This window comes from Quercus lobata, chromosome 12 (assembly GCF_001633185.2).
Source record: "Quercus lobata isolate SW786 chromosome 12, ValleyOak3.0 Primary Assembly, whole genome shotgun sequence".
Classification (NCBI taxonomy): domain Eukaryota; kingdom Viridiplantae; phylum Streptophyta; class Magnoliopsida; order Fagales; family Fagaceae; genus Quercus; species Quercus lobata.
In genome coordinates, this window is record NC_044915.1 from 39,595,357 (window position 1) to 39,610,952 (window position 15,596).

At 34.5% G+C, this 15,596-nt stretch overlaps 1 protein-coding gene across 1 annotated transcript; it reads left to right on the forward strand.

The window, feature by feature from the left end:
- Positions 1-11,563: 11,563 nt before the first annotated feature.
- LOC115970914 lies at positions 11,564-13,526 on the forward strand. Its single transcript, XM_031090537.1, has one exon. The coding sequence runs from the start codon at positions 11,876-11,878 to the stop codon at positions 13,289-13,291; it is 1,416 nt and encodes a 471-aa protein (XP_030946397.1). The 5' UTR covers positions 11,564-11,875; the 3' UTR covers positions 13,292-13,526.
- Positions 13,527-15,596: the final 2,070 nt, after the last annotated feature.

The window sequence follows — 15,596 nt, forward strand, 5'->3', positions numbered from 1 at the left end:
TTATGTGCTAAGAAAATATTAGATTTGAGATCAAATTATTTGTACACAGCTCTCATTTCCTTGACTTGGGTCTGTGGTATATGAATCATTAACCTGAGTGACTCCCAGCTGCTGCAATTTGCAGTTCTGTCAGCAATTGTAGCAAGTTAATGGCAGCAAGGAATTGTTCACGCAAGCAGGCCTCAATTAAACACCGTGATGTCCACTTTTGGAAATTTCATGAACATCTTCTATAAGAATCTAATGCATTTCTAGTGCCTGCAAAAACTCTCGTAACTGAAAGATGTTACTTTCAGAATAGGAGCGCCAAAATATCATTTTTGGAATTTTTTCTGACGTGCATCGTTGTGGGAAGTCTAATCCGTTGTTTGATGGTTCAGAGTCAACCAATACGTAAGACACTTTGAAGGATATATAGAAAGGGTGTGTTCAAAGTCATAGAAGCCACACCAACAAATTGAACTAATAATGACTAAAACTCCCACAAAGAAATCTAGTCGGTTTTGATTTTCTGTGAAATGACTAAAAATATATAAAATAAAGGTTTCAAGTCTATTTTAGGCATGATTAAGGGGGAAGTTATGACCGAGATTTTCCTCTTTTACATTTGAAAATGTTCGAGAATGCTACTACTTTCACCAACAGTCTTGCTAGTTCTAAAATAGTATGAAATAATAAGCCCCGAGTTAGCCTATGGCTGTGGGCAACTAATCATTATCTCATTTCATAATTCACTAACTTGTGTGCAATTGTGAGTGGTCGATATTTTCTGTCTTGTGTGACCCACCATTTTATGTTGACTACTCACAATTACATAAGTCAATAAGTTGTAAAATTGAGTGTGACTCATCACTTTACGTTAACCACTCACAATTGTAAAAGTTAGCAAGTTGTGAAATTGAGTGTATGATTGAAGAGTCTATTATCAAGTGCCATGTAGTTTTCAAAGGCTACACATGGCATAACTCAGATGGGCATTATTATTGTGATAGGAACTTGAATTTGCTATTTAAAGTTAGCCCCTCTAGAATAGTGGAGACCTACCTGCATGGTTCAGATAATATAATTATCAAAATGTGGCCCTCGTATATGGAATCTAAAATGATGGTGGAGTGTCCTTGTTGAGTGATTTGAGTCCCAGGTATTGCTTCAATCTTCATTCGATGAAGCCGTGGCAAATTGTTTGAGGTTGACAAATTCCTTTTATTTTGGAATATAAAAGGAATCGATTGGTTTGCTGGTAATAAATTGAAGGGTTTATCTGAAATATCCGTATTGATTCTTCAACAACTACAATTTGGTTTAATGCTTAAGTCTTTATCATCATGAACGTGTAAATGATTTCTTGCTTAAAATGATAAAAAATTCAGGAAATTTTATGGACGGAAATGGAACTTAGGGTTCTTTACTTCTTTAAGTATTTTGTCTTATATGAATCAATCAATAGTAATAATAATTAATAAGCCTATGTTATGTACTGAATGACCTATGAGGCTATAAATTATGTGATTATGTCTGTTATCTCACCTTCCAAACAAGATTAAGAAAAAAATTAAGGTAATTATTAGTTATTATGCACTTTATGTTTTCTTCCTTTGTTGCTAGGAATGAATTATGTCAAGAACAACATGAATCCAATGCAATATTTTTATGTGTGGGCCTCAATTTGAAAATGAAAAAATTGCATAAAGCAAACTGCATGTCATCCATTGTTTAACTTTTCCATTTGAAGAAATAGGTACCTTCTGTAATAAGTTCTTGAAGAAAAAAAAAGTACCTAATTCCTCAAAGCTTGTGAATTGTGATTACTACCACCATAACTCAAATTTCAAGCAAATCAAGGTCACCCATAATAATACATGTGCATATCTGTCTTACAATATGGATTTAAATTTTCCCTGATCAATAGCCCTTAAGATACAATATGCATATATATATATATATATATATATATATATATATATATATTGCGGGCCTATGCACGTGCGAGTGATAGAATAATTTGGTCTACCACGGTGCATAGGATGATGATGATACACGTGCACATAGTTCATTAATTGGGCAAAGTGGATATAGAGGGCATCATTTCATTAGGGATGTTTCTAAAGTGTTCATTTTAGGGACCATGTTCTTTAAGGAATGTCTAACAAAAGTGGAACAGGACCCTTTTGATTTGATTAACGAGAGGCCATGAAGTGTCCCCCTTCATGCGCAATATGTGCATATATCACTTCCTTTGTGTGTATTGTTTATACTTATCTTTCTTGTTTTTGGTGCTTAATTAATTGTATTTTATGATACAAAAACACACTTTAGACATTGTACAAACCAGGGACTACTCTTTGAATTTCCAAAAGCACTTATAGTGGGATCTTAGTAATGCACACTTGGGGTCACCATCAAGAATAGGAATAGATGATGAGAGGCAAAATCAGTGTGTGCGCTTTGACATCAAAGGAGAGCCTTTCATTTCTTCAAATGCCTTGCATTTCATATGGGTCCAAAGCCATGGTGGGCTAGGTGGTGGTGGTCCGAGTCAACTCGGTTAGATAATTGCCCACATCCTAGTTCTGAAAATTTTGACTCACTCACTCACTTACTCGGCCAGATTCCATTTCTGCAAGGTGGTAGGCTTTGTCCCACCAAATGAGAGAGTCATAGTTTAATCAGGTTTTTTTCATGTCACCCTTTTTTCTTGTTGATGTTATTTCTTTTGAAAGAGGAGCTAGGAGGTATCAATTATCAATGTCATCAATTGGTCAATGTCGTTAGCGAATGCAACCCACATGCAGGTGAATGCATTTTCTTCTATGCTTTTTTAAAGCATCTATGAGATTGAGAAAAAAAGGTTGTTATTGTCGATCATGCACTGATCCATATGCAAACACCTTTTTCGCATTTTCGTACATGCAACTGTGCAATCCATCAAGAATTCAAGATCGGATTGGGAGTGAGTTGACTACTATGCACACAATACTAATAATGCAAGAGAGAATATGAGAATGTCTTAATTTAGTTTTCTTTTCTTGTGGTTCTTAATTATTCTCACATTCTTCTTTCAGATAACTTGGCAGGTTTCCCCAACCACCTTCATGCTTTGTTTTCTATATATCCAATGTGTGCAATAGGTGAAGGTTTCGTACCCAAATTGTTCCATGGGAAAGTAGTTTTTATAATCTTCCAATTAATTAAATCCGTGTAAAATTAGTGGAGTGATCACTTTTGGTGAAAAGGATCATTAAGAGTAGCAATAACTTAAGTACAAGATATATATATAAACACATAATGAAAAGCATCGTGTCTTAGTCAACATAAAATCATATATATAGAATGATTAATTCAACATAAAATCGTATGACTCTCCCTCTCTCTCTCCCCTAATTGCATTTCCTAATATATGAGAAAGTAAACAATATTCATTATTCAGTTCATTGGTTCAGTAGAGTTTTGTTTTCTACTCCAAAATTAATATATATACAATAATACAAAGTTACAAATTAAAGAAGAATAATAAGGTTATCTCAAAAAAAGAAAAAAGAAGAATAATAAGGGAAAAAAAAATCTATACAGATTAATGTGGCTCAGTACTTCTTCAAATTTCAACTTAATATTTGTTCTTAAAACTCAACATTTTGTTTGGTTTGAAGTTGAAGAAGAAAGAAAACAGGGGGGGGAGGGAAAAGATTGGAAATGAGAGAGAAGAGAGAGTTAGTAGAGGAAAATTCCTTTTCCTTTCCTTTCTCTCTTGCAAACCCAAAACTTTGAAGGAAAAGAAGTCTCCTTTCTCTTTATTTTCTTTTCCTTTCTACTCTACTCTTCCCTTTCTTTTCTCTTCCATCTTCCTCCATAGCATTCTTTTTTATTTTCTTGATTAAAAATCCAATACCATTCTTTTTTATTTTCTTAATTAAAAGATGATCCTCCCCGCAAAAAATAGTAGGAAAGGGTATCCGTGTTATTATTAGACTATTGAATTTGAGTTACTATAATTTTGACCTTCTACTAGCTCAAAATCATATCATGACCTAAGCTTCTAATACAACAAATCCCAAATTCTGTTGAATTGTACTAAATCATTGTTGAGAAATTCTAAGTACACAGAATTTGGCAACAAATTTTATGTTTACTAATGTGACAGTTTGCAATTAGTATGCCATAAAATAACGATAGTGGTGGTCTAGTCTCAAACGACAATGATATTACCACCAATTATATTCTACCAAGTCAATAAGGTGTGAAATTTGTTGTGTCTGTAGTATTGTTTATCAATCATCATTGTTTGTTCAAAATTCCCACAATTAATTACATTATTATATGTTTTAAGTAAAATGGATTACAAAAGGAGTACAATACATCTAAAATGGTATGCATTTCTATAAAAGTCAAATAATAAATTTTTATGGGTGGTCAAACCTTCCATCCTGTGCTCTAGTGCATTAGCAAGGAACATGATATGAACACATGGCCAATACATATCCAATTCACTAAAGCATTGGATGCATTTCTCCTTGATTTTGGACCTAAACCAAAGCAAATATGCGCATCACTACTGTTCAACGTTGATTGGAACTACTTTGTCGTTAATGATCATAAACACATTGCAACCTATATTCATAAAAAAATAATGCATAAATGCCTAAAATAAAAGATGGTGCTTAATAAATTAACTTAAAATTGTAGCATGGGAGACATTCATCAAGAGAACCGCTTTGACCTTAAAAAAGTGTGGTCCAAATGTTTGCTCCATGTTTTTGGACATTATCCATTATTAAGCTCACCTCATGCCTCCAAAGAAAAGATTTTTTTACCTCCTAAGTCCTTCTATATGCTCAGCTAGCATATCCTTCTATCAGATATCACTTTCTCAACAGTGACTCCATATTGCCATGTACAAGAGATAAGTGGAGACCTGTGTTAGCAACTAGTGTGGTATCATCACCCCACTTACATGGATGATGGCATCACCCCCATTATATGGAATATTGCATCAAAGTCAGCTGTTTCTGACTATCAAACCCCTACTTCATGATTTCCTCTACAGTGACATATATATCCCACAAGTTATGCTACATACACAAAATTTAACAATTTTTTCACACTTATCAAATTGACAAACTTTCATCCGTTTTTATTTGAATTTATCACTTATATCATTTTATTTATTTATTTATTTATCATTAATAATTTGTCACATCAGTAGATGTCAAATTTTTTATAAAATTTTTGTGTCTCTAGACTTTCTCTATATATCTGCGTGTTCGCACGAGAGCCAGCCAGCACTTTAATTTAGCCACCCATCCAATCAGAAATTAGTCCGCATGGTGCACGACACTTGATTATGATTTGCAACTTTTTTTGTCCATATAATTACTGCTTGTTTTGCCCATAGTGTGTTTCCCAGCATCATTAAATTCGGATCCCCTGAGCTGACCTAAATTCTAGACCTTGTATTCAAAGTGGCATAGAGGGGTTTCTCAAAAAAAAAAAAAAAAAAAAAAAAGTGGCATAGAGAGAGAACCATATATACCCTGATAGGAAGTTTTAAAGGTTTTAAACATGCGAGTTGTGTAAGTCATTTAAATCTTGCAAGCGGCCCATTGATTATTTATATACTAGGAGTAAGGGGTAATTATTAAATACTTCCGGAGTATCATAAATGTATACTCTCTTTTTTCGTATAATTGTAAGTCTCACTAATTAAATTTATGGTGGGATTCACAATTCATGTGAGAGGGGAAAGTACACATTTATGATACTCCTGAAGTATTCAATAATTTTTCAGGAGTAAGATTGGTAAAAGAAAAATGCAATATATATACTTCCAAATTTGTATATATATATATATATATATATATATATATCTTGGTTATCTTGGATGGGTGAGTGTTTAGTCCCAAGAAAATTTTAGTGTATTATTTTCTTAACTAGTTGCAAATTGATATGATTTGTTTCTTCTTTGTTCAGATTTGATTTGAACTTTGAGTTATCATGTTATACCAATCACTCAAACTCACCTCCATGCAGTATGTAGTGCATGTAGCATGCAATTGATGGAAATCCTATTTTAAAATAAATAAATAGGAAGGAGAAGAAGGAAACCCCATGAAAAATTGTATGTCTTATAAATTTTGTATAATACTATATTATAAAAGAATTATATCAACTTATTCGAGCTAAATTCCTCCAAAAAAAAAAAAAAACTTATTTGAGCTAAGAGTGTTTTAACTCGAGTGGTACTTTCTGATGTTTTTAACGAAGATATTTAGGATTCAAATCAACTATTCTTTCTTTCTCATTGTTGTAACTATCGAATTATTAAAAAAAAAAACTAATAATGAAATGTCTCACATTTATTTAATAAAACTTATAATTATTTACATTAAGAATAAATCAAATTAGTTGTTCAAATTATATGAAGTCATGAGACCATTTTGAATTTTCAAATTGTGACACTTAGATTTTGATATGAAGAAAAAAAAAATGCAAGGTTTAATTATGAAAGCTTGAATATGTGTAAAAACACAAGAGCTGTTTAGATCCCCAAATTAAAAAATACGGCTCAGTTGATTTTACTCTAACTTAAACTAAGTGCGGAATAGAGTAAATGCGAGCGAACAAACAATGAAACTACTTTAAGCCATATTCATCAAATATCAACAATAAAATGAAAACTAAAAGAGTAGGGAAGAAGGATGCAAACACAAGATAACGGCGTGATGTGTTATCGAAGAAGAAAACTAAAGAATTTGGCGAAAAACCTCTTTACCACCCTCTAAGCGGTAAATCAATCTACTAAAGAATAAGTTGGAGTGCACGAATAAAAAAAGACCTTCCAAGCCTAGTTTACTCCATGTACTTGAGCCCTCCATGCTCCTACTACCAACTGATTTCTCTGGCTTTCCGAATCCCGCAATACACCTGATTGCATCTGTCAAGCTTCATCGGCTTCTTTTGACAAATTCCCAAAGCTTTCCAAGTTCCAAAACACTCTTTACACTCTGAAAATGTATGGGTTGTGTTTGGGTACAAATCTCCTCTCAAGGTATGACAATGGGAGAGGGAAGGAGAAGAGACTATAATGATTTCTCACTAAGGATGAGTAGCTCTCTCTCTAAAAGATGGGTGTGTGTGTTATAGAAAACCTATCTAGGGTTTTTCTCTCTGAATGACCTCTTATACTTTTGCAGGTAATGAGGGTATATATAGTATGAGTGAAGGGTAAGAAAGTCACACTTAAAAATCCTCCAGACAGAATGTTTCGCGAATATTTCCCAGAAATGCCTTACTCGCGAGACACTAGCAAAATTGACAGCCTGACATGACTCTTCAGCTTTTGGCATGTACTCTTCATGTGACTTTTAGTTGTCTTGATCAAATCTCCACCACTTAAAACTAAACCCATTACAAATAAATCCCACAAAAATACAAGGAAATAAAATTAAAACAATTACAACACTATTTGTCATAGAATAAAGCCAACATTAAAATATATATAGTTGTAAATCACAACTTTACAAATTACACCAACCTTAGTTGAGACTTACAAAATGACGCTCTCACTCCTAAACTATGGATAAAATAACATTTCTCTTTTTGAGGTTTGTATTAATGCGATAAATATTTCTAACTTCCTTAATAGAATATTTTATGTTTTTAAAAAGATTCCTAATCAAAATGTAGACAAAATGACACTCTCTTTAAGGTTTGCATAAACAAATGAGTAGATTTTTTATAGTGTAATATTCCATTTACACATGATTAAAGAGAAATATTATTTTTGTTCCTAGTATGGTAGTAATTTGTAAAACCTAAAAGAAGGTTGATATAATTATTAAATTTTTTTTTTAAAAAAAAGAGTGATGTTACTCCACTTAATTAATGGGTAGACAATCTAAGATCTTCTTAGTGTTTGCAGATTGAGTGTTGGTACATTGCATCCGTACAAAAAGACATGTAAAACCGTCCTCTATATATTCTTTGATCTTGATCACAAATCTAGCATCATTTTCTTTAACTCCAGTGTTTGACTAACATTAAGAACAATATCACATTTAGATTTACGAAAGAGCTGTTTAATTAAAGAACCACGTCGAGGAATATACCTTCATTTTATTATCTAGCCATTCACTTCATGACAAATGTCCCAATTTGAGCCTTAAACTCAGTTAGCATCAGTTAGTGCAGCAGGGAGGCTTCCTTTCCCAACAAGTCTTGGGAGAGCTCTTTATCGAATTAAGCATTGTTGTCGATCTTCTTGTTTAATTACTACAAATCCCGGTGCCTCCGGGGCATTAACAAAAAATCATTCATGAATTGCAAGACTGCTGTGCTGCTAGATGATTGAGTTGATCAGTTTCGATTTTGTAGTTTTAACCAATTAGATGGGCACTACTCTTGGTGCATATTTTCATTTTCAAAATGACACGTGTCAATTATTGTAGCCCTCTTCAAAATAAAATGACTTCAAATTATGTGTGGTGTAGAGTATGTAAATGTTAAAGACTTAAATTTTAGATGTTTATAGGTATTCTTAGTACAATTGTTAATAAATTATTTTTTAAAAATTTTAACATCACTTTTATGAGAAATATAAAGAGTTATAAAAAAATTAATTATTTTTTTCTATAAAAGTTTTTTAAAATATTTTTTTAAACCAATGTCCTTATAAAAGAATTTGTTAACTTTTTCAAAGTTTTATTACATAAAACTGTACATATTGACGTAATATTGAATGTGATTGATGAGTTTTAACTACTTAATAAATGAATGTTTAAAAAAATATTTATATTAATTTATAAACTTTATGTAGTAAAATTGGTAATATTCTTAATAAATTCAAAACTTCTCCCTTACCTCTTTTTTTTTGTTTTTCTTCTTTATTATAATAATTTTCAATATCACAAGCTTGCTCCAGGCAAGCCTACTACTCCTGAAAAGGACTTCCTAAAGGAAGTATGATCTACTATCCAATTGCAAAATATAATAACACTACTAGGAAATTCTTTTTCCTTCGTAAGAGGAGGGAAGAAAATTAAAAAAACAAAGAGAGAGAAAGAGAGATGAGTTTAGCCTACTCAATTGTTTTTTGAGGCACTCTTATCAAGATATGGAAATGTAGGATAGGTTCATGGCTGCCTATTCATTTACCGACAAGTAAACAAGGAAATAGTCCAATGCCCTTCCATGGTAGGCAAAAGCTAAGGCAAAAGGTTAAAAAAGAAAGTATCTTTGGAGATCATCAAGTGAAACCCTCACCTTCACACTAATTCTAGAAATGTCAAATTGTACACACACACACCCTCTCTCTCTCTCTCTCTCTCTCTCTCTCTCTCACAACTCCTTGACTATTTGATTGCCCCAAAAATTCACCAAACCAATCAATACCCACTAAACCATGTGGTGTGAAAGGGCAAAGCTAGTGCTAGTGGAATTTTCTTTATATAAACACCACCCAAAAAATGCGTCTCCTAGTTTTCCTTCTAACATGCATCATCTATTAGGAGCCATATTTTATGTCTTGCACCATCTCCTCCACATGTATTTTCTAAGTCAATCGTCAGCTTTGGCCAACTTCAAACACATTGCTAGCTGCACTTCCTCCAATTTTTGAATGCAATACCTTAATTTAGTTTGAGATTCATCAATAGCACTAATTAAGATCTGAATCCAAAGCATTAGTTTTCTTTTCTTCCTTCTACATTATGTAGTGACATATACCTTTTATCTCCTTAAATTTTTTTTTTTTTTTTTTTTGAGAAACAAAAAAAATATAAACAAAAATGGAATAAATTAGAGAGAAAGCAGCGTGTTTGATTCTACTGAATAAAATATACAAAAATGAAAAGAATAAAAATAAAAAACCCTATTGTTGTTCTTTTTTTAAGCCAAGAGTCATACATTTTCAAGTTGGCATCCTCAAGTTGCCTATTTTTAAATTGCAAACTAATTTAAACATACGGTTTTGTAGTAACACACCTAGTCCTAAAAGATTTTTAGGCAAAGTTAAAACAGATGAATCATGACAACCATTGAGCATGCTTAGTATAATACTAATTAACCGATTATGAAGGCAATCACTAAGATCAAAATATATAAAATATACTGTAGGCCTTTAAAATATATAAAATTACTGCCAGTAAAAATACAAAAAGGAAAAAAAAAAATTCTCTTTTCACTTTAACTTGCTCAATCTTGTTGAAGGGAGAGACCTTTTCGATTGTCATGTTGACCATCCATGATTATTTATGATGAAAAAATTATAATATAAAATTTCTAAGCGTGGACTGAGGCTGGAAGCCCAGTTCATCAAGGTGGAATCAATAATTTGGATTCATAGAAATACTTTAAAAAGTGGTGCACAAAAGAGGCTATCATTCACCAAATTTTTAAACCTAAAGAGGTAAAAAAAAAAAAAAAATATTGTGAAACTGAAGAGGGGCATTATTAAATTTCAGGTAACAAGTCTGGTGGTTAGGCTATTCTTTGCAATCAATTACATTTGCCATATTCTTTAACAGAATGCCAATTTTGGGGAGCTAAATTTGAAAAAGGTTCTCTAGGGGCTTTTAATATTGTTGACCACTTGACCTATCTTAATTCCTAAACTTTCAGTTTTATATAGCACATGTACACTGTAATACTGTATTGTGTTATAATTTCATTCTTCATTTAATTATCTAGATTTTTGACAATGCCACTTAGTTGCCAACTCTAAAATTTCAAGAAATGGTAGCGACTAGTCCACTTCTAGTATTGCTAAATTCAAGTTATACATGTAATTCTTTCTCAAAAAAAAAAAAAGTTATACATGTAGTTATTAAAAAATTTCAGTTGCAATGTTAATATCTTGAATATGACTTTTTTCAACCAAGGAGTAAAAACTTCATTTTGTGCAATAAAGCTAACCAGTTTTTCATATTGAGGTGATGTTTCATATCAATATCTAATTGGAGTTTGCTAATATTTCCAATTGAAAGGTCAATAATACTGTCAATAACCATGATTAATTAGTTGATGCTGATCAGTCATATTTTAAAGACTATAGATTCAATAATGTTCATATAAATTGCACAAGTAATGCCAACAGCAATTAATTTCAGAATTCTTGGAGAGTGTCAAATCTTAGCTGTCCCTATTGCATAAATAGATGAGATAATTTTTCACATGACTTTCCTAGTTTTTCTCCAATTAAATCTTTTTTTTTTTTTTTTTTTGCATTGAGTTAAGAGCACTTAGGCAACTAATAATACACATAAAAGAAACAAAGTTATGGAAGAGAGGGGAAAAAAAAATCAATCCATTATAGAGATCAAAAGGAAAATGCCAATGATGATATGGCCCTCCTTCACCTAGAAAAAAACAGCATCTAAGAAAAAGTGTTTCTTCTGCTTCCAAACACCCAAGAAAAGTTTCTCCTTACCGACTGAGATAATAATTAATCATATTTACAAGTATAAAAAAATTGACATCCAACTCAAAACATTCCACGCTCTTCTCAAGAGTCTAAGTTTCAAATCACAAAAAAAAAAATCATCTCTCAATTACAAACATTTATGATCTATCACTCGCTCTCTATGCATGTGGGTATGGCACTTCTTGTATAAACTCTCTCTCTCTTTGAGGCTTCTCTTATTAGACTATCTATGTGTAACGCTCTCAAACAACCCACGAGCTTAACACCTTCAACACCTCCTCTTTCATCCTTATCTCTGCAAAACTCCCACTTTTCAATTATTTCTCTCTACCTCTCTCTCATCAATTTCTCCAAGCCAACAAAACAACACCAACTTCTTCTTCTTCTTCTTCTTCTTCTAAGGAACAAACCCAATTTCATTTTGATTCAAATTCAGCATATATAATACACGTACGATTCATCATGGCTCTTGAAACTTGGCTCATAAAAGTAAAGACTGCAATATCAAACAGTCTGACCTCAGCAGCTCCGAACCCAAAACAAATAAAGAAGTCCAACGTTGGCGTTTTAGCCTTTGAGATCGCAGGGCTCATGTCCAAGCTTCTCCACCTTTGGCAATCCCTCTCAGACAAAAACATAACTCGCATCCACAACGACTCTCTTTCTCTCGAGGGTGTCCAAAAGATTGTCTCCAACGACCAAGCTTTCCTCCTCGGCCTCGCTTGCGCCGAATTCGCTGAAAATCTCAGACTCCTTGCCAAGTCCGTGTCCAGAATAACCAAGAAGTGCGAGGACCAAAATCTGCGTTGCTTTGAGCGCTTGTTCCAGGAGTTCGTCAACTCGGGTCGCGACCCTCATAATTGGGTTCTAAGTTTGAAAGAAATGGAAGCAAGAATCAAAAAGATGGACAGGTACGTCACTGTTACAGCCACACTTTATAAAGAAATGGACGAGCTTTCCGTTTTAGAAAATGGGTTAAGCAAATCTTCTAAGTACTGTAAAGACCTTAGCAATAATGAATCATCGATAAAAGAGCAGAAGATTTATGAGCTTCAGCAAAAGATTTTCTGGCAAAGACAGGAGGTGAAGTATATGAAAGATAGATCATTGTGGAATCGAAGCTTCGATAGTGTTACTTTAATGCTTGTAAGGTCTATTTTCACTGTCTCAGCAAGGATCAAACTTGTTTTCGGTATAGGACAGTGTCCATCATCACTGTCTCGTAGTCTCTCAGCTTCAGCCGCCGTGTACCCCTCTGATCAAAACCCTAGTGCTCCTTCCACTCCCTTTGTGTCAGGGCCATTGAAAAGTTCAAAACTTGAAGAAACGAAAGATTTGGGAGACGGGTTTTTCGAGTCCAATTCAAAGCTCCTAAAGCCACCAGCAACTACGCTAGGAGCCGCAGCTTTGGCCTTACACTATGCCAATTTGATCATAGTGATAGAGAAGATGATAAAATCACCACAATTGGTTGGTGTGGATGCTAGGGATGATCTTTATGCTATGTTACCAAGTAGTATACGATCATTGCTGAGGGCTAGATTGAAGGGAGTAGGGTTTTCAGCGAGTGATCCTATGCTTGCTGGAGAGTGGAGAGAGGCCTTGGGAAGAATATTGGGGTGGTTGTCGCCATTAGCACATAATATGATAAAATGGCAAAGTGAAAGGAGCTTTGAGCAGCAAAATTTGGTGCCCAAAACCAACGTGTTGCTTTTACAGACACTATATTTTGCTAATAAGGAGAAGACTGAGGCTGCCATTACTGAGCTTTTAGTGGGATTGAATTATATATGGAGGTTTGAAAGGGAGATGACTGCTAAGGCCTTGTTTGAATGCACCACCTTCAGTGGGATCTTGAATGTGAAGAATTTCAGCTAATTGAGGAGAAATACTGGTTTTCCTTGCCTTATTATTTTTTTTTTCTTTTTTCTTTTTTTTTGGGGTTCTAATTTTAAAGCTTCTGAAATTTCATAATGGTTGATTTTAGTTTAAACTGAGTTTCAGATCTTTGAGGGTTTGTTTTGCTTCTAACCCCGATCTGTATAGGGTTATATATAAATGTATGTAAATCATATGATTTTGAGTAATCCAAACAATGCACCAGCTTTTTCAATTACAATTATTAGTCATGTGAAATTATTCTTCTTATATTTGGTCCTTATTGTTATCATCATTTTTAATACTATGTTAACACCGTTGGATCCAGATTCAGTTGCTTGTAATTCATGTGGCTGATTATGCACTGCTAATTAATTAATTTCCCTCCAATTGTGCTATTTCAGTTCTAAATCAATGGAAGTAGTTGGGTTGAGATGAAGGGTGGGTCCCCGTACCTAAAGTAATGATTGGAATCTTTTAACACTATATATATATATATATATATATATTATTTATTTATTTATTTATCACGAGGGGTGAATTAAAAACTATTTTAGAAAATGAAAGTGATTAAAGAGGAAGCTAATTTGGCTAGAAATGTGATGAGAGCTTCTTGATCCCCTAATTAGTTGGTTGTCTATGGATGACCACCGGCATTAGGAGACTTTTTCAGTGTGGGTGTGTAAATTTGATGTAGCAATATATTGGTTCTTGAAACCATGAGGAAAAGACTTAAAAGTGTTAGGCAAATATTTTTTTTTTTTTTTTAATTTTATATAATGTAAGATTAAATAGTGGTATAATAGGTGTAAGGACACGATTCGTAACGAACCGTAACAGTGTTGGGTTCGCACGTAAAAAAGGCTCAAACAATATCATTTGTAGAGCGTGGGTTTGAAAGGTTAGGCCTTGGTCACTAGGCGGTGGATTTTTCGTGGTGTTCATACATGGTTAAGTTGTCTTCACCCCTGGAGTCTTTCTCCTGGAGGTGGGCTGGGAGGCTCTGGTTTTTGGCCATTTTTCCCAGCCCTTTTTCCCTAGTTTGCTTACTTTTCCTTTTATACTAGCCTGTGTTCCTTACCCTTCGTCCACGTGTAGGATCGACTTTTCCCAGACTGATACTTGTCCCATCAGCCCATACCCAGAGTGGTTGGGGGTGGTTGTAAAAGCTGAAGAGTATGACTCTGTCAGGTGCAGAGTATTGAATGGCAGTAAGAGTAGCCTTCCCAGGTCGTTATATTTCCCAGCGTACCCTTTTCTAAATGTCATAAATATTTTAGATTTTTTCCAAAGTTATTTCTATACCATTTTTGCCCTTTCCTCTTGTGAGATCTCGGTTATGCCGAGGACTGAGTCGTCCTCGGCTGTGTCCCAAGGCTACTTCGCATTTGTATTGTCGAGCTTGGGCCATCACCCTCTTCGGCTTGGGCCTTTGGACCCCAACAAGTAAATGGGCCTGGCCCACGGATTATTGGGCTCCACAATAGCCCCTCAAAACCCTGCTGCCCAACCAATTGGTTGGAGAGGAGGGTTTTGATAATACCAAGCCTTTATTATAGCTCGTTCAACTCAGTCCTTCATCAATGTTGACGTTTCTTCGTCTGCCCAGGAAATGTACCGGTCTACGAGACATTCCTCTTGAGTTTATTCACGACGCGCTCATGCCGTTTGGCTATCCAAAACGTGCTTTTAATGACTTCTATTTATGAGACTATTTAAATTCGACGGTTTGTTTGATGAGGTGGGGAAGTGGAACGGGTACATCTTTGTTTACAGATTCTCTTGGAAATCTGGACAAATTTAATACCTTCTGTTTTGCCCTTCCTATAAGAAGACAAGTTAGGAGGCTATCGCTCTCATACAGAGACCCTTTTTATCCTTCTGAGATCTGAAATCCTTAGCCTCCCCTAGAGTTTACTTTACCCACTAGTTATACACTAAATCGTGATACGCTCACCATAACAACGAGTAATGAAGGAACCATACCCTCCCCGTAAACACCATGTTCCAATAAAGCTCATAATGACTCGGTCAGGGTAGGGATGGCGAAGACTCAAAATCTGTCTCACCTTCCTTTCAGCCAAAATCCGAAGCAGGGGCTCGTCACGTCAAACCTTCGGCGTGACTGAGCCGAGGACACCCATTATCAGTACCAGCCGCTCTCTGATGAGCATAGCTAACATGGCACCAGCGTGTTAGGAGTCAGGATTGAGGCAGGGACTAAGTGCCCCTGCTTCTTCCTCTCTTCGTTCACTGGTGCCTCCTTTTGCCTCTCTTTCTTCTTCTTTCCACCACCAGATCCATC

Excerpts from the sequence above, each read along its gene's own strand:
- LOC115970914 (XM_031090537.1), top strand. The coding sequence starts at position 11,876 with ATGGCTCTTGAAACTTGGCTCATAAAAGTAAAGACTGCAATATCAAAC.